This window comes from Aythya ferina (assembly GCF_964211825.1).
Source record: "Aythya ferina genome assembly, chromosome: 5".
NCBI classification, from domain to species: Eukaryota; Metazoa; Chordata; class Aves; order Anseriformes; family Anatidae; genus Aythya; species Aythya ferina.
The window spans coordinates 42,789,476-42,801,893 of record NC_140301.1 but is presented as its reverse complement, the minus strand read 5'-3'; the positions used below and the strand labels follow the sequence as shown (position 1 = coordinate 42,801,893).

The window sequence follows — 12,418 nt, the reverse complement described above, 5'->3', positions numbered from 1 at the left end:
TCACTTACCACAGGTCTGCCCTTTATGTGATGGGTCTAAGTTTATAAAAAGTTGCATGATAGGCGTAAGCTGGATCTGTAGCTGAAGACCAAAAGTTGTTTGTAAAATAATGAAGAACGATGATGGTCTGAAGATGGTGACATTTGCTGGGGACAATGGACATAAGAGTTACAATTTTATCTAAGATGAACAGTTGAAACTACTGTTCATAATATAGGAGGATTGTACAGCTGTGTGTGATCCTAGTTGTTGAAGAACAATATATCTAATATATAATATTAGATATATTAGATATATATATATAATTACAGATAATATATTATATATATTATATATTATATATGTATGTATGTATCAATTAAGATTTCAAATGCAGCACTGAAGTGGGCTGTCTTTACCTTCAAAAAAAATTGTAAAAAACTCCACCTTCCATCAACTGTTTTGAAATAAGGGGAAAAACGTACACTTCTGTGACTATTTAAAAGGCCACCTTTGCTTAATGAAAATTGTTTAGGATGATTTAGTGGTAGCCTCTAACCTCAAACTATTCTGTCATTTATGCTTTCTGTTTAGGTGCAGCAGTTATTTGAGGATTAGTGGCAGAGAAAATCTCCAGTGATTAATGTACATCATACAAAGAGACACAAGGGACACAGGAGAACTAAACAACTTGGGAAATTGAATTCCTGTTGTAAATCAGAATTTTTATTTCCTCTCTTATGGCAATATTTGGATCTGGAAGTGTCCAATGAAACTATTTGTCTGAACTGCATCTCCATTTGATCAGATCTTACTAAAATCAGACCATAAATTTGCTAAAATTAGAGCAGAGTTGATTAGGCAAACTCTTTTTATTTAAAAATAAGAGGCTATACTCTGAGTACCTTGGGTTTGCTGTAGTATAACCAAAGGCAGAATTTGGTAGCAGATGAAGAAATAAAATATTTTAAATTCAAAGACAAACATCAGAGGAGTCTTCCAAAGGCACTTACCTGCAGAGAAGGGCAGCTGTGTGTAGATCATATTCACAAATACGCTGCCGGAAGGTTGGATCACAATGTTCTGTCCACAAAAAGAGGGAATGATTATCAAGCATGCTTAGGAAAGGTAAAAACACGTTCCAAATATCGTATATCTAGTATCATTAAAGATAGAGGAAGGAAAATGGTGTGTGTGGAAGAAAGACTCAGGGTCTATTGATTTTCTGATTCCCTTACTATTTCATTGATCTTTATTATAGAGGTCCATTAACTGCCTTCCCCACCACCCCCCCTCCAAAAAAAAAAAAAAAGAAAAAAAAAGAAGAAGAAAAAGAAAGAAAGAAACAAGTAATAACAAGAACAAATAACAAATAAGAACCAAATAAAACCCCAAAGACAACTAAATGACAGAAAACTATCAGGATCTTGACTTCCGATATACATACTTTATTATTTTTTTTTTTTCCTTTGATTAATGTTCAAATGAGATAAAACAAAAAACAGTGTAGATTTCCTGTCTGTGCTGTTATGTGTCATTTGCATACTACTTGCCTATTAAGTTTTGTAAACATCCCTCCAGAATGCTAGGTATTTGCATTTGCTACTTACAGTTTGTCCTCCACTTAGGCTGATGGCTACACCCTTGAGGCATGTCTCAGTGTCAGTCAGGCCACATTTGTGGATGTCTCCCAGGACAGTGAAATCATTGCTGTCACAGAGCTAGAAGAAGAAAACAAAATAAGTCTACTGTACTAGAAAGGATCACACTCAAATGGCGTTCTTATTAAAGTGAGTCTTTTAAAATGTTGATTGTTGCAGGAAGCACAAATCCCTCAACAGTTGATTATTCCTTTTCTTCTCATTTCTTGCATATCCATATGTAGTCAGCAAAGTAATCTGATGTTCTTGTATGTCACACAATGTAAGCTATCAATTACTGCTGACATTCAGTGGCAAGTTAGACATGTTAAACTGAACATTAAAACTTCAGAATGTTTAGGTAGTACTAGTTTAATCTGCTAGAGAAGAAGCAAGTATGCCTTTCGTCCTCATTGGTTATGGTGTTTACCTGGGAAAGGAAAAAAATTGCTTCTGATCTTTTCTGCACTGAATAGATTATCAAAAAGGCTGGCCATTTGGACATTCTTTTAACAAGTAGGAAACATGCATTTAAATATCCTCTCACAGGAGAAAATTGAGCCAAGATCACCATTCATTGAGCTACCAAATAAAGGCAAACTGCATTTCTTCTCTTGGTTCTGATTTTTTACAGACTGATTTCTCTTGGTTCTGATTTTTTTCTGTGAGCTGTATTCAAAGTGTGCCTAATGAACAAAACATTACAGGGAAACAGAAAGAAGGCTATGGATCTGAATTTGTCTTATCATTTTCTTGACATTAACAAGACTAAATTGAGGACAGCAGAAATGCAGAATTACAGCTGTGTAGAAATTTAATGTTAAAATTGTGGGCTTTTAAACCTTTTCAGTCCAGGTTTAAGGTTTTTCTGTACCTCCAAAGGTATGCACCCATTGCTGATCCAGCTTGTGATTCTCATTGAAAATCATCATACATTTAATCTAGTTTATATCTAAATTACCTTATTCTAGTTCATTTCTGAGTTTTTATGATTCTCTTTCCTAGTAACATTTAGCCTGAACTCTTTGAGAACAGGTTTTATTTAATATGAAGCCTTTATGAGATATTTTTTTTAACACTGCTCACCCAATACAAATCAACAGAAAATATACTTTAGACATACCTACTTAGAATTCAGTCCCTACTAATCTTAGAAGTCCAGTAAATTTATTTATTTATTTTAATCAGTTTTTGATGCTTTAGGATACATGTACGATTTCTTAACTTTTGCTTTTAAATTCAAAAGTCTTATATTTTTACTGGGAAAGACTGTTTGGAAGGTTGATCATCTTAATGAAATATCTCCTGAGCATTTTTCAGAAGGCAATAGTTACAGAGCACCAGACAGGGAATATTACATTTAAGAATTAATGGGAAGCATTGTTTCATGGAACCTGAACATGGAACTCAGTGCAATTCTTAAGCATTGATCAAAGTACACGAGTATACTATAATATATTTATTTAATATAAAACTAACAGAAAGCCTACTGGAATCTATTTAAGGCTCCATGTTGTTCCTTTAAATTTCAGGAAATTGACATGATTACTAGTAGTTTAAATCAAGCATATTTAATAAAAGCATTTTCCTTTAGCATATTGCTTTAGCAAAGAATGTGACTGATTTTTTACCTTGGTTAGGACATAGCTACAGTCTCCAAAGAAGGAATAATATTTTTCATCAAATGTTGAGATGTGGGAACCTCCTTCAATACTGCAAGTTCCAGGACACGACTGGGTAACACAAGCCCATTCACCTTCAGCACAGGTACTGAAATTAAGAAGGCATTCTGTAACCTTGGATAGTGCAAGTATAAATGAAATAAGTGACAATAAGGGGAGCTGATGCCTTAATTTTCCCCTTGAAGGAAAAGAGTGCTTACAAAGAAGCCACATTTCTTTGAAATCTCAGAAAAAGTATCAAAAAGGCACATTTATATTGATGATATTTTTTATATAATGCTTTTGATTTCCAGTCTCTGGCCAAAATTCAGTCCTTTTGAATCTGGCATCCATTCTTATGCATATGAAAGATTGCCCCTCATCTCCATGAGAATGATTTTACCTTCAAATGTGTAATGTATTTCTTGAAAAGTAATACGTTTGTGGTTTTTGCATTCATCGACATATAGATAGGTGCATTTGCATATACATATGTAATAAGACTTCAGTAATAATAATGAAATTGAAAAAATATACATAATATCTGCCAAACATGCCTCTCAAACATGATCTCCTAGTATGCACGATGCAGCATGTTCCTGAATATCATAGCCCTTGACTCCAGTATTTACACAAGTGCCCCAGTGTTACACTGTAGGGCAGCAAAGGATGTAACACAGTAATTCACATTTCTGTATGGCTTTTCAGTCTCCAATATGTGAATTTGATTGTCTTCTTTAGGTCATTCTTCCTGAAACTGGAGCACTTATATCTAAACTTAAATTTTTGTTTCTATTTGTGAGGAGAAAACATGGATATAAAAATCTTCCAAAAAATATAATCAAAGAAGTTCAGTTCATAAGTACTTCTTTGTATATTTTTAAGCAGCAATTAATCATTTTTCCCTGTCTCCAAAATGTCCAGGTAATGCACCTAAAAAAGAAATAGAAGAAAAGGAATATTTTACCATGATCTGCATTTAGATGAGAAGGAGGTACCAGGAGCATAAGTTTCACCTTCATAGGTGCAGTGACATTCCTTACGGGGAATACAGCCAGCACCATTAATGTCATCAAATACCATTCCTAGGGAAAGAAATTGTCTGTTACTCATTCTGTGCGCTGCAGAACCTACTTTTGTACACATATCTGTCAGATGCTTTAAAGCATTTTTCATTTCTCCTGTGTTACACGGAAAATTGAAAGCCACTTCCTTATTTTAAGGAAGGATGCCAGCTATGTAGGGATTGAAGGAACTATAGTCCATTAAAGCCTATCTAAAATCTTCGGGTGATCATAAGGGACTTCTAGGGAAATACCTTTTTGTTATGAGCTTCATTAGATTGCAATTAGGATTAAAAATACTAGATAGCAAAGTGGAATAGATGAACTTTTTGTAAGACTGCCTGGGGACATATTTTCATAGTACATGTATATATGCCCAAGGCAGAGGATTATCTAAGAGGAGTCAATGATGTTATATAAACAAGTGATGGTGAATTCTGTGAGACAACATGGAAGATGGGCAGAAGATTTGCAATGCGGTAAGATCATACCTTACTGTCACAACAGCAACAATTCTCAGCCACAGAAATAAATGTGCACAAAGAAAACGTATTTGTATCATTCATCTTGTACTGATACTCAGTTCTCAGATGTAAGTCTGTGAAACACCAGATTTTATAAACTGCCTGGTCATCTCTCCGCTCCTTGTTGTTTAGATACACAGCACTGGACATGGAAGGGTGTGGTAATGTGGGGAACCAGACACAGCTTTGCTAACCCCAGGGCAGAATGCAATTAAATGTTACACACTTTCTATTAACTGAGTATGGATGCTGAGAACAGGAATCTTCATGTTATCAATAACAGTGAAGTATCTTATACCCAGTTCAGTCATTACATACATGTGTCAGGCACATGTTCAAAAGGGTGTTTTTATTAACCTGGATATAAAGAGTGCATGTGTGTCAAGGAAGAAGCATAGTTATTACTATGGTGCTATGATAATAACAAGATATGGCAAGAATGATAGAGTAGGAAAGTTTCGATGGTTGCGACTATGAGAAAAGAGTATAAAGTAACTTACCTGGAGGACAGACGCAACCATCTGTACAATGATCTTCGCAAAGTGCAGATCTTTCAGGGTTGCTGCAGGTATCAGAGCAGGGGGAGCCACATTCCTGATGTTGCATGTTGAAGGGACATGATTTGGCTGAAAGTAGAAAGAGTTATAATGCTGGCTTTTCCTTTGAAATGTTGATAAAACAGTATTTACTGTCTAGGATGTTTTCCATCAAGATACAATGGAGAGCAACCAAGTGGAAGGTGCAAGATTTTAGATCTTCTGAAATATACTGAAAACCTTCAGTAATGCAATATCCCAACATTCTTGAATATGCTCAGAATAAAGCTGATTTCATGAAAATTACATCCACTTTTAAATGGCTGTCTTCTTCAGGAAAAAAAAAAAAAATCACATATTTGAAGTTTACTAGATATAAATAGGGAACATAACTGAAAGTCTCTTCCAGAGATACTTACGGCACAATTCTGAGGTTCTCCAGTTCAGAGGCTGTCCACCAGCATGAGCACACTGCCGTGAGTATTCAGCAAAGGTGTTGCACATGCAGAAGTCAGCCATAGAGGTATCACAGTGGCATAAGTCTTGTATGCAAGTTTCAATGTAGTCCTGAACATCCACAAGTACATTACAGCTTGTGAATGCTTTACTAGTTAATACTGTCTCACAGATAGAAGCCTGGAAGGGAAAACAGTGAAAATAAAACAACTGTGTTAAGAAAATGTGAAAATGATTATTTCATTTAAGGCATGTAACAAAACAAGCCAAAGGTCCTTCTGGTCCAAAAACCTGTCCAGTAGTAACCATAATCAGATGTGAACTCATATAATTTTTTAGCCTTCACTTTAGCAAAGAATTGAAAAACCCATTTTGGAAACATTTTCCTTCCAGACCCATGGCTGGGTTATATTCATGCTGTAGTTTTTCCTATCCTGGCAGATATTCTCCGAAGAGAGAAAGGGATAATATATGCTGAATTGGAAAAATGAATTCTGAAAGAGAGATTCTTACAAATTCACTTGAGCAGTTCTTCAGAACAGCAGGAGGAATAGGGTCATCGCACTGCTCTGTGGGTCCATCTATCTTCTGCCTGTTCCCAAACTGAACGGCAGTCAGTTTTGTATCTGTACAAAAATGTTAAAGTATTAGAATAATATTTACTGATTTACTGGCTTCTACATGGAGGTATTTTCTTTTGTGACACTACCCATTAAAAGCAGATACGCAAAGGCAAAAGGAGATGAAACAGGTATATCAAGGACAGGAGACTAACTATTGAAAAAAGAAGAAAGTTAACATGTGGCAGGTTTTAAAAGATGTAACAGTGATGGAAACAGCCTAATGCAACGGAAAGCCCTGACTCTGTTACTTAAGTATTACAACTGACATCATAAAAATATATACTGAAAAAAGTATCCCTGGTTTTGCAGTTAATACAACCCACAACCTCTGTGACTGTATAAGGCTAAAACAAAGAAAAACAAAGTGCCAATACTTAATAATGCTTTTTATTACTTACTCTGTGAAATAAACTCATTATTGGTTGGAATTCCATTGAAGTCCCCACACAGTCCACAAGTTTGATTGGCATATTTCTTATCTAGTTCCACCTAAAAGAAATGAGGAAAGCAAGTTTAGGTTCACAGCAACATCAACCCTGCTGGTTAGAAACACAGCCTACACCAATATTCCTTATGTACACAAAATTTGACATATGTGTGCTGTGCAGGCTGTGAGATGTGGTAGGCATCATTGGGAAGGTCAACAACCACCAAGAAAAGCTTAGTCTTAGTCTAGCACTGGGACTGTGAACATTTGTGAGCATTGTGAGCATTGCCAGGTCTGGAATCTGGGATTAGTCCATTGTGATGTGGGGACATTATAATATGGGGGTATATTGACTCTGAACAGAACTCATTGGGAAAAAAATAATAAAGGAAAACTAGGAGAAGACTGGAATATAGCCCAGTACACTAAAAATTAGTACAGAAGCCTAAGTAACTAATGTCTGCCTGACTGATTAAGATTACAAAGATGTCAATGGACTACTTTCAAAATACTACCTAACTGCCATGGTTTGGATGTTTTCTTACCAGGAGGGCATCCTCTTCATTCCAAAGGAAGGTCAGTCCTAACTTGGCAGAAACTTTCAGATAGCTGTTGCTTCTCTCTACCAAGACTCCCATATGGTTGTAGGGCATCTGAACCCTGGGGAAAGATCACTATAATTCAGTGGGGGTAGGGACAGAATATCCACATTGATACCCATTCTTGCTCTCTTTGAGAAGCTTCAACATGCAAAGATGACAAAATTAGTCAGTGCAATAACTAAATGCAAACAATGCACATTTATAACATTTTAGCTGTTTTGATTGCTTCTTTGTGTACAAATGGATCAGCCTTGCTTTCCCTGTTGTTCCTTTTGGCTATTTCTGTTAGTTGTGTTTTTGTAGGTGAAATGTTGGCATGTCTTCAGTTATATTGTTCAAAAACGTTTTGGGAAGTTCTGTTTTGCAGGCATTATGCTTCATGATATTACTATTTATTCCTTAAAGCTCTTGATAATAAAGAGATACTCTTTGTGCTTTCTGTGGCATGAGTGCCATTCACAAAGATGTACTCCAGATAGTCTTTCTACTAGCTTGCCATATATAGCTGCTGTAATACATATATCATTGTGGCATAGCTGTCCAAATATTTACCCAAACTTTTGGACAAGTTTCACACCCTTTGCCAAAATCAATGCTATCATTACTACATAGATAGGAAGTTCCCAGACTAGCTTGTTTAAAATGAGCCCAGGTGCAAGCTGCAGTTGCAGTGTGCTTAACTGCACAGTCTTCAGAGCAAGGACAAGAACAGTCAGAAATTCATCACAGGGCTCCTGTTCTGGTAAAGTTAATGGAAAGTAGAAACTTAAAGGGTGTAAAAGCCTAACACTTTGACTAAATCCAACTTATACATTTGATTGTATATATATTTATATATATATATATTTATACTAGAGGGGGACAGCATCTGGGTTACAGATCATCTGAATAAAATGAACACAAGAATAATCTGTAGAAATGACAGCTCACTGTCAGACCCTCTTATTTTTGCTGGTGCCTCAGGAAGGACATGAGTCCTACAGCTGCGTGGGAGCAATATGAGATGAGATGAAAGAAAGGGATGCTTGCTCAAAGAGCCTTCTGAGAGCAAGGGCAGTCATGGCAATTTCAGTTCATAGCAGAAGATATGAACATACTGTTGGCCATTGACCAGGACGGATGTGCGGGTCAGTTCAACCACTGCTCCTTCCAGCTTCATGATGACGTGGGTGATCATGGTAGCATTTTCCACCATTGTACGCCTAATCTGGATGTTGAAATCCTCATAGGAAGATTTGCAGTTGGATGCAAAGATGTAATTGCAGACCCCAGGGAAATAAAAGATGTCCCCGTCAAAGTTCTTGAAGTGGAAGTTACCCCATGTGCTGCACACACGGCCATTGTGAGAGGGGTTGCCAGCTGTGGATTCAAAATGAGCCATAAGAATTTTCCACAATTTGCCATGGATACCCTCCTCTTAGGTTGCCTAGATAAGGTATCTCACCAATATTTTGAGCACATTATCATTTCCCTTTCTTTACTGGAAATAGTGTGCATGATTTATCCAAGTATTACATATGTGCTTTTTTTTTTCAGCCTCATCATATTAACAATATACAAGCTGAGCATCAAGCCACATATAGATTATCATTATTTGATGAACTGACTACTTTTCTTGTTTATTTTTTATTCTATGAGGCTAAAGGATCTTACACAATTTACCAATCTGTTCAGTTCATTCCATATTCTTTCTGCCTGTTTGATCAACAAATAAGTATCTGAGGCATGACATTTGTTGAACTTACCCTTTACTTTCAGTGTGCTTTGAAGAGGTGGAATGATTGTCAATCCATGGGATTTAGTACCCAGTGAAAGACCTATGAGGAGAAAAATTATCAAGTTTAATCTCATAAGAAGTCCTAAAATATGGCTAGAGGTTGCTTAGTTTCTTTAGTGATTAATATTTCCTAGTACTAGTTACTCCCTAGGGAGAATTTCCACAAGGATTTATAGATGTATTTTAAACAGCACTTTGTGTTCTGTCTTTCCATGTGTCTTTCCACTAAGAGCCAAATCCCAAAGACCTCTTTGGCTGTAGTTCTTTTTTCCATTATTTGTTCAAGACTCCCACCTGATGCAGGCCCTGCTGATCTGAACTCAAGAGCAGCAATCTAATCCTTTGACTGCTGTGTTGTAATAGAAGTGGGGAAAATGCTAATGTCTTTGTCTGAACCTCTGCCTCTCAGTACACTTAGAAAGTTACAGAAGAATCTTAGAGGATAAGAAACCACAGCTTTTTTTTTTTTTTTTTCCTTTTTTAATTTTTTTTTCCCTGAAGCTTGTATCTTTCTCTGTGCTGAGTCATGCAACTTTGCACAACCAACTGCAAGCAGATTTTTTTTAGAAAATGCCATTTAAAGTTTGCAAAACTTTAGTCATGAACTCTTCATGGAAAGACTTCTATTTGTAGGTTACAGCCCTACATTTTCTATGTCCAAATCCAATGTTTTCTCTTGAGATCCAGCTATGAAGCAGAGAGAATACTTAGAAAACCTGTTATGCATTTTCTTTACATGAGAGTTTGAGGACTTGCTACAGTTTTCTCCTTTGAAAGAATCAAAATTGAAAGTATCAAAATATCATTCAATAACTTCCAAACTGTAGACTGTGGATTATTAACCATTGACTTCTCCATTTAGATCAAAACATATCACTAAGACAAATACGTGTTTTAGGAAGACAATTTGGTTAAGTCTTGATGTAAGAATTTGAATTGTAAACATACATACTACCTTACTTTACAATCTATTCCAATAATTAAATGCACACTTATTAAATAATTAGAGGTATACTTCCAGTTTGGGTGTACCACTGTTTTAATTGCCAGCTAGTGACTTCACAAATTGCAGTTTGCATTGCAGGCTAAATGATTAACTATTTCAGCCTTTCATCAGTAATATGCCAGTAGGCGTTTTATCCTTCCACCCTTATTTTGTTGTGTACTGTTAGTGTGTTACAGTATGTGTCATAAAACTGTTTTTTATACATGATTATTTAGTGCTTAATCATTCTAATGTTTAAGGTAGTTACAGTTCTGTTATTCTCACTTGTGAGTGACGTGGTCATATTTACAAAGAATAAAAAATGTATTTTTTATTACCTACTATAAGGTATCTTGATGATATGTATGTATACACACGCCCTTCTGAAAATACACTTTTAGATAGATGGTATGTACCTTTCATAAAGTTAAAGATTAGATAACTGTATCACATCAGTAGACCAGATCTACTGGGACAGATCTCAGAGGAATTTCTGACTGGGACTTGGATGTATCGTACACAGGTTTTCTCTCTCTCTCTCTCTGTCTCTCTCTCTATATATATGTATAAAAATATATATTTGTAAAAGGAATGGATGTTCTAGGAATATTCTTTATCAGTTTAATTTAGGGCAAAATATTAGAAATATCTCAGAATAAAATTACTTACTGTTTTTTCTCTGCAGGAAGGATAGAGAATCATAGTTTGATTGTGATTGCTGTTCTTCGCCCTGGACTTGAACTGTATAAAGGGAAGTAGAAGAGTAAAATGTAAATGTTTAATTTGTATGAGTTCCTTCATCATTTTTTCCATTATATTTGTTTAAACTTGCAAAGTCAGTATATCAAAAATTGGCAAAGCTATGTTCATGAAGGTCAGACTTACATCAGAACTTGTACTACATGCAACCATGATGGCCACATACCATTCCTTGAGCTATTTGTTTTTTCAGTAGGCTAATAAATTATTGAAAGGAAGCCATTAAAAGTGTGTCAGTGAGAATTTCAGCAGATCCTTATTCTGTTTTTGTCATAATAGCCCCTGGATGCTCTTATATACTTTTCAGACAGAAGAACCCCTTTTTTTAATTATAAGAGTGATCTTTGTCATCTCTTATGCAAAGCCAAAGTTAGTCTATATTTTATGGTTTCATGCACTATTTATAATAAACAGCAGAAGAAAAATAAACCCAAAAGTCACACAGAAAGAAATAGGCCTTTCCAATAGATACACTCCTGATTTTGCCCCAAAGCAGAACTTGTGTTTCCAGTGGTGAAATCATTTTTTTCCGTTCCACTTCAGCTTCATAATAGGAATACACACAAAATCTGCAGGGCCAAGGAGGACTTTTAATGCACGGCTTGTTGAGAGTTCATCAGATACAGGGCAGGTTGCAGGGGAGGCCATGCCAGCTGGAGAAAACCCAGATGGCAGGCTGACTGTCTGCTGCACCCCACAACAGGGCAGTCCATGGGTAGCACCGCTAGAGGAGCTAGTGCTGAAATTAGAGCTGCAGGGAGCTCCATAAATCCCTTTCTTCTTGCACCAGCTGGACATCTGCAGCTGGCGTTGGAAGGACACATTGTGCCCCTTCTGGAGATGTGAACCATTCTGAGTTCCCCTCCTCTTCTATCTATTCTCAGAGAGTTTTTTGCTTCTTTTTTCATGCATGGTATGGCTTCAACACTATGCCTGGTGCCACATTCATCCCAGATTACCATGCCATTACCATTTCATTGCATGGTATGATAATGCTACAGCTAGCCTTCTGATACAGTTAGCACTAAGAGCAGTGCTAACTGCTCTTAGCACTAGTTTTGACCATAAGTTAGTGTAGAATTAGCTGGAAGTAGTAAAAAATAACTCAATTGGATCCGCATCTGAGATCAAAACACACTAAAAAAAAACAAACAAACAACAACAACAACAAAAAAAAAACAAACACTAAAGCACACTAAAAACTAATGTTTTTGTCACCTTAAACCTTAAGGGAAATTAACAGGAGGAATATGAGTAAAAAAAACTTTCTACCCATCTGTGAGAATTAAGTGTCCTTTTATAATGCTTAAAGCAGATCCATTTATTTTCACTCCCTCAATAAACATGCCTGTGCTCTAATCTTTTGTAGAATCTCACGTGCGAGG

At 36.2% G+C, this 12,418-nt stretch overlaps 1 protein-coding gene across 1 annotated transcript in view; it reads right to left on the bottom strand.

The window, feature by feature from the left end:
- The window catches only part of MUC5AC (mucin 5AC, oligomeric mucus/gel-forming), a 49,243-nt gene that overhangs the window by 36,247 nt on the left and 578 nt on the right, over positions 1-12,418 (bottom strand). Inside the window, exons 2-14 of the mRNA XM_084520310.1 lie at positions 10,944-11,015; positions 9,258-9,329; positions 8,610-8,871; positions 7,456-7,570; positions 6,882-6,972; positions 6,374-6,486; positions 5,824-6,040; positions 5,369-5,494; positions 4,248-4,365; positions 3,251-3,389; positions 1,590-1,700; positions 993-1,062; positions 9-146 (exon numbers count right to left, since the gene is read on the bottom strand). Coding sequence (XP_084376436.1) covers positions 9-146; positions 993-1,062; positions 1,590-1,700; positions 3,251-3,389; positions 4,248-4,365; positions 5,369-5,494; positions 5,824-6,040; positions 6,374-6,486; positions 6,882-6,972; positions 7,456-7,570; positions 8,610-8,871; positions 9,258-9,329; positions 10,944-11,015 — 1,644 coding nt within the window. The remainder of the gene's footprint in view (positions 1-8; positions 147-992; positions 1,063-1,589; positions 1,701-3,250; positions 3,390-4,247; positions 4,366-5,368; positions 5,495-5,823; positions 6,041-6,373; positions 6,487-6,881; positions 6,973-7,455; positions 7,571-8,609; positions 8,872-9,257; positions 9,330-10,943; positions 11,016-12,418) is intronic.